The sequence below is a fragment of the Cynocephalus volans genome, chromosome 9 (genome assembly GCF_027409185.1).
Source record: "Cynocephalus volans isolate mCynVol1 chromosome 9, mCynVol1.pri, whole genome shotgun sequence".
Taxonomy (NCBI): Eukaryota; Metazoa; Chordata; class Mammalia; order Dermoptera; family Cynocephalidae; genus Cynocephalus; species Cynocephalus volans.
Genome location: NC_084468.1, coordinates 37,660,781 through 37,667,213, shown reverse-complemented (window position 1 = coordinate 37,667,213; position 6,433 = coordinate 37,660,781). Strand labels below are relative to the sequence as shown.

Below are 6,433 nucleotides of genomic sequence, written 5' to 3'. Positions count from 1 at the left end.
ATTAGGTATTTTTCTTATTTACATATATATATATCCGTCTTAGAACTCAAAGGACTTATATGAAAAAGGAACATGTAGCCCTTTTCTAAGCTCTACAGCTGAATTGTTCAGGAAAACATTTTCAGCCAATTTGCAACTTTTAAGTCAAACTGCTGCATATTTTTAATAAAAGTAGCATAAATTGAAATGTAATGTTTGCAAAGCCAGAAAGCCATTATCTAAGGCAGCCATTCTGCGATGGGAGCCAGAAACCTTAAGATTAGAAGGCGCTGTATTTTCCTAGCACTTTCCTCAATCGCGTTGATCAGTTACAAGGGAAATTTCCCCAGTGATGTGTGTGGCAATGGCAGTGGGGCTCCACCTGTCTGCCATTTTACTATATGGTAGACTCACAGCCATGGCTGTCAACTGGAACTGAAGTCCGGACAGCTCTTCCCGGGCAGTGGGGGTTCCTGCTGGAGGGGGTAAGCAAAATATTGGGGTGACACCAGGAAACCAGACGGCTGGGACAGGTGGATTGGGTGGCCTGTGGTGTAAGGCGGGGGCGATGAGGGCACCAGGCAGCCTGGCTCAGCCCTGGCAAAAGAGAACCTGCGGATGGAGCCGCCTGTGGAGCTGGAGCTGGTGGCCGTGCTGGACTGCCTGGAAGGTGCCCTGAGGCTCGTGGAGGTCAAGATCATGGGCAGGGTCTCTGTCTGATAGCTGCGGAGCGAGAAACGGATTGGCTGCTGTGAGGGCTCCTTGGGTCTCAAGCAGGTGCAACAATAAATAGCCACTAAAGAGCCCAGGATGATGAACGCAATGAAGATGGAGCCGACGATCAGGAATGGGACGTAGACTGGCTCTAAAAGGCAAAAACAGACACACACAGATGCTCGGATAAGAGCCTCCCAAACTCGGGGCTCTGCTTGGGCAGCTTAGGAGTGGGAAGTGGGACATTCAGTATTACCACTATTGTCAGTTCAACATTTCAGAGCTCATTTCAGAGGTGACGGGTAACCTCCAAAGTGCCAAGTGTGATGACAGAATATTCTTGCTACTCCTAGCAGGGAGGAAGCAAACTGATATTGTAGCCTCTGTTAGCAATTAGCCATCATATTGCACATCTGGAAGTCAGGAAAGGACAGAATCTATCCTCCTGTTCATGCACTGGAGGGAAAGGGTGAGTTTTGGGGTTACTATAACTCTGGGTTTAAATCCAAGTTTTAGCAGTTTTATCACAGTGGGGCACTTAGGGCTTTGACCCATCTCTTAGGCTGATAATTCATCTCCCATCTAAGAATCTCCAATTTAAGCAAAGAAAACTGGTCCTGTTAAATGAGACTCCCAGGATTCTATGAGACTCCAGAAAGAAAAGTATAAAGAAATCCATCGTGGGCCCCATTTACTGTGTCTCCTACTGTATCACAAATTGTCAGCTCTGGCTGCTTCTTTCCAGAAATGATTTTGGATGCCTGCTCCAGTTGTCATACCTCTGTCTCTCAATTCCCACCCAAAGTCTGGGAAGGTCAGGCTGAAATTTAGATAGATCACGATGCAGTTTTTGGTGTTGGTGGCCCAAACTTTCTATAAGAGAATCCCTCATGCAGAGCAAACTCCAGTTTCCCTCTCTCTCTACAAGGCAGACATAAAATTTCCCACCCCAGAGGCATCCCCTAGGCAGTTCTCCAGGTCTCTCCCCTAACAGAGCCACACTGGGATGCAGACTCCGGCTTAGAAGTAGAAGAAGGAAAATCTGCATCGCCTAAAGCCCTACTGTGTGTCTGCTCTTTCTTATCCATAATCTGATTCAAGTCTGATGGAGACCCTGTGAAATGGACATGATAAGCTCTATTTTCCAGATGTAGAAATACATCAGAGTTTTTTTGACCTTCCTAAAAACATCTGTGGGCTTCTGGGTATAAGCTCTTTGATGTAGCACCCGTTCTCCCATGCTAACATCACTGCTGTGGAAGGCAAGGCCAAGATGAATCACTGCCACTTACTGAGCAGTGTGCCAAGCATTCACACACTCACTTAATCAACAACCTAACTTCTTTGAGAGCAATATGCCCATTTTAGAATTGAGAAGAGGCCCAGAACAGCTAATTAACTGGCTCCAGGTGACACTGCTGATAAATGACATAGCTATGAGCCCTCAGGGTTTGCCTGATTCCAGAGTCAGTGAGTGCAGAGGTTGCCCCTCTCGCCTGCTGTCCTCTGGCATCAGAGCAGAGCCAGGAGGCCCGCCCGGACTCCCTACTGCAGTCTGGGCAATTACACTTACACCGCAGAGAGGAGCCAGGCCCCCAGGGTGAGGGGGGCGACGTCATGGGGCAGTCATTCTGTATTTTTCTAACAGGCCAGAACGGCCTACAGTTCCGACTTGCCACTGGGCATCTTTTCTCCAGAAACTAGTTCCGAAATCCTCTAGACTGGAATTTTGACCCCCCCCATATTAAATCCCTTGAGAGTCTAATGGAGTACTAATGAAGAGCAGACTCCCCTCTCCTCGGGCACCATTACTGATCCCTGCAGCCTCCCCTCGCCTTTCCTGGGACCTTCTTTTGAGGGCTTTGGACCTCTGCTCTGGAGTCCTGGGGTGTCACCCCCTCTCAGCTCCGCCCGCTTCTCCGGTTTCCCGGCTGTAAAACTATCGCCTCGAGCTCTAAAGGGTTTCCCTGGTGTTCCGATTCAGGTGGAAAACTTTTTTTCAAGGTGTAAATTTCCTCTGCTGGCGTCGTGATTTACTCCGCTCTGAAGTGAGCGGATATTTGACCCGTGTTTTCCGACGTGAGATTAGGGGGCGGGGAAGCCCCTGCGACCCTGGTTTCTAAATCTCCACCTCGAAGACCTGGGCATTTTTGAAAGGCGTGACAATAGGGGGTGGGCTGGAGAGGGTAATTCGATGCACAGAAATGAAAGGAAGTTGGGAGAATGGGGCAGCGGCTTAGAAACGCTACCAAAGGACAAAAAAAAAAAAAAAAAAAAAAAAAAGCTGAAGTTCCTTAGCCCTGCGGGGCTACAAATGAGTGCGTGACAAGAGTCGCGTTCCCCAGCCATTGGCACTTTCCGAAGCTTCCCGAGCGACCAGAGCGCGCATTGGGGCGCCCTCTCCGCCCCTAAAAATCCAAGCCCAGCTTGGCGCTCTCCCCACGGACTTTCTCCCGAGAGCTACAGCTGTCTTCCCCAGGGCCACCAGGTGCAAGACCCGCGGTCCTCGCTGTCCCTTGCCTTGGGCCGACCCTCAAAGACCGCGTGCGGCGGCAAGCGGGACTGCAAAGAAACAGGGTCCTCTGGCCTGAGACGTAACCACCCACTTTCCCCTTGATTCCCCCAACCCGGCTGCGTCCACTTTGCGCCCAGGCCCAGGAAGGCCTGGCGCGCCCTCCCGAGCGCACACGGTTGCCGCCGACTAGCGGGCTGGGGTCTGTCCGCGAGGGCCCCGCACTCACGCGCCGTGATGCCCGGGTGCTCCAGCTCGCCGCGGTCGTTGGTGCAGCCTCCCTGCTCCAGCCTGGCGTCGGCCGCGGCGCAGCAATAACGGAGCGCGCAGGAGCCGCAGCAGATGGTGGCGTCCAGCGTGTCGAAGTCCTCCGGGCACTGGAAGCCCTCGTGGTAGTTGCCCTGCACGTCCACCCAGCCGTGGCAGTACTCCCCGGACTGCTGGGCGCCCGCCGGGCCCCAGCGCAGCCAGCCCAGGAAGAGGCAGAGCGCCAGCAGCGCCCCCATCGCCGCTGGGCGCCCTGGGCGGCCGGGAGGGGGACGCAGCTGGAGTGCGAAGGGCTGAGCCGGGGCTCCGGACGCACCTCGGTTCCGCCTCCCCTGGGGCACGGTGCGGGCGGCTGGCCCCGGCGGCCGAGGCCACTCCCTCGTGGGTTAACAGGGGCCCGGGAGGCAACGTGGGCTGCGCTGCGAGCTCCGCAGGCCGGGGGTCAGCATGATGCGCGGGGGCGAGTGGGCGAGAGGCCGCGGGAGGCGCCGGCCGAGGCTGCTGCTGCTGGGACTGCTGTGTCGCCCTCTGCCCGGCTCATAGCGCTCCGGGCGCAAGGGGCGCGTCGCTCCCCGGACCACCTCCCTCCCCACTCCTCACGGGAGCCATCGCGCCCGGGGCTGCCAACACCAGGGCCGCTGGGTCTCAAGCGGAGCCCGAAGGAAGGGGAATTTGTTTCCCACGTGCGGGTCCCCGGGGCAGGCGGCTGCTGAGCCCCCGGCCCTGTCTGTCTGGGGAGCAGGAATCAGCCTGGCTGCAGCCAAGTACAAACGGCCTCCCAGTTGCTGACAGCTCTGCCTGCAAGGCGTCCTTTAAAAGGAAGGGGGAGGAGGCGACAACGAGGGGTAGCAGAGTCCGCCCTCCCGGGTCGCGCCGCTGGAGCTAATCACAGCGGGCGCGGCGCGGGCCGCGGCTCCTCCGCGCTTTCTGGTTCGCGCGCATCCTCCCGGACGCTCGCCGGCCCCCTCCCGTCGCGCTCCCCCAGGACTTGACTCTGAACCTGCGAGCGTCCGGCCCTCTCCCCGCACCCCAACTCTCTCATGGCCCAGGAAACTCCGCAGAGTGAGGCTGGGGCTGCCGGGTGTCTGCGTCTATCCACGCGCGGTGGAGGCGGCGTGGTTTTACTTTTTATGGATTTAATTTTTGAAAAAAACGAGCTCAGTGATTGAAGTTTGTCGGATCGTCCGTCTTCTGTTGCACAGTCCCGGACTCGTTCCTGGGACACCGGTTCTAAGGGTTCAGGACCAATAACATGATTTTCAGTTAGGGGTCACCAACATTTGCACTGAGCTTCCCACCTGCGTTTCCACTTTTTCGGGAAGGAGCGGCGCCTTTTCCCAAGCACGCGCACAATCGCACTCTTGTCCCCACCCCTGACCCGCGCGCCGCCGCGGGGAGAATCGCGGGTCACTCCACAGCCAAGGCCAGCTCAGAAAACCTCAAAGAGTACGACTCCTCCGTTCACGCCTGCAAAGGAAATAAAAGAACAAAATTAATGATAATTGAGCAGATCTGAACTTCTGTTCGGGCAAAGAAACACATTTATTTAAACGATGTGTCCCCTGTGGGCTCTTTTCGGGGGCACTGCTCCTTTAGCGGCTAAGTGCCTTATGAAACCGGTGTTACGTGAGACCTGGGCTAAACTCAAGAATTTATTTTTACTGCACCCTGAACTTCCTCTCATCGTTTATTGGTATGTGTATGTTCGGCGTATCTCAACCTATTTGTCAAAGACGCTAAATAGCCGTGTCACTCACTGATTTAGATGTTGGCCAGTCGCGTGAAACAAAAGGAACACGGAGTGGTGGGCATAAGCGATACGACAATACGATCAGCGGTCACAAGCACTTACCGCCCTCCCAGCCCCGGGCTCCTATGCTCCGAGGCGATGCTACAGAAACTTTTGTTTTAACTCTGAATAAAAAGACTTCTTTTTAAAAAATCTAACTTAAAGTATACTCCAAGTAAAGAATTACTTCTGACTTCTGATTTCAAATATTAGGATTAGTGTTTAGGTATAAGACTATAAAAATAAATGTCCAACATTTCACATGTTAAGTGGAACTATGTAAATAGTTAACTTTATTGTTTTTTTAAAAATAGGTATTTCTTGGTACAATATTAAAGTACTAAGAAAAATCAAATTAAGTTTGGGCTTTTTATCAACAAACAAACAATGGGATAGTTTTTCTTAAAGAACTTAACTTAAGCCTACGGGAAATTGTTTTGCAGAAATTTCTTAGACACTGGGTTTTATTGTTTTTGTTTTTGTTTTTGTTTTTATGTCTCTGCCAGACTTAAAGGGTTTTGTTTTGTTTAATCTAGTTATTTTGGGGAGTGTTGTTTGGATTGTAAATATATCCTGAGCAATTAAGGAAAAAAGTCATTCAGGAACCACAGCAAAAGTGGGATATAATGATCATAATAAGATGATAAAACTACAAAGACATGTTTATTGCTGATAATTTGCCCAGAGCCACACCTCTTAATATTATTTTCGTTAAAATGTGGTGGAATTTCATTACATCACAACTGCAAAAAGTTCTGCAGCAGCAACAGCAACAAGTTCTGCAGCAGCAACAGCAACCTTTGCTAGTCCCCCAAGGGTCAAGTTTCTCTCATTATCCAGCTGTTCTTTGATAGCATTAATATTTTAAGGAGTGATTTGTTGGTGCTTACCTCCCATTAATTATGTTCTCCATGCCACAGTGGGATTCTTTTCCTTTGGACACCAGCTATGATTTATTCCCTCATTCAAAGCCCTTGTCTAGTTGACTTATTTAGAGGACATTTTACCCAAATTTAGTTGGATGATATTTACTAATGAAAAATAACCAAACCTCCAAATTACTTGACACTCCATAGATCTGACGTGTGTGAACATTAAAACAACTGTGCACCATGCTTTCACATCCAGGGTCTATCCAAAAAAACTGCTCCAACGATTAGCTCAGGGCGTTG

General features: G+C 51.5%; 1 protein-coding gene across 1 annotated transcript; it reads right to left on the bottom strand.

The window, feature by feature from the left end:
* Positions 1-404: 404 nt before the first annotated feature.
* Positions 405-3,711, bottom strand: SHISA3 (shisa family member 3). Its single transcript, XM_063107335.1, has 2 exons — positions 3,435-3,711; positions 405-844 (listed from the first exon to the last, which is right to left on the bottom strand). The coding sequence occupies exons 1-2, from the start codon at positions 3,709-3,711 to the stop codon at positions 405-407; spliced, it is 717 nt and encodes a 238-aa protein (XP_062963405.1).
* Positions 3,712-6,433: the final 2,722 nt, after the last annotated feature.

Bases quoted from the DNA above. Each gene is read 5' to 3' on its own strand.
- SHISA3 (XM_063107335.1), bottom strand. From the start codon at position 3,711: ATGGGGGCGCTGCTGGCGCTCTGCCTCTTCCTGGGCTGGCTGCGCTGG. The intron at 845-3,434 runs GTGAGTGCGGGG...TTTGCCTTTTAG, and splicing joins GCACCCGGGCATCACGGCGC to AGCCAGTCTACGTCCCATTC.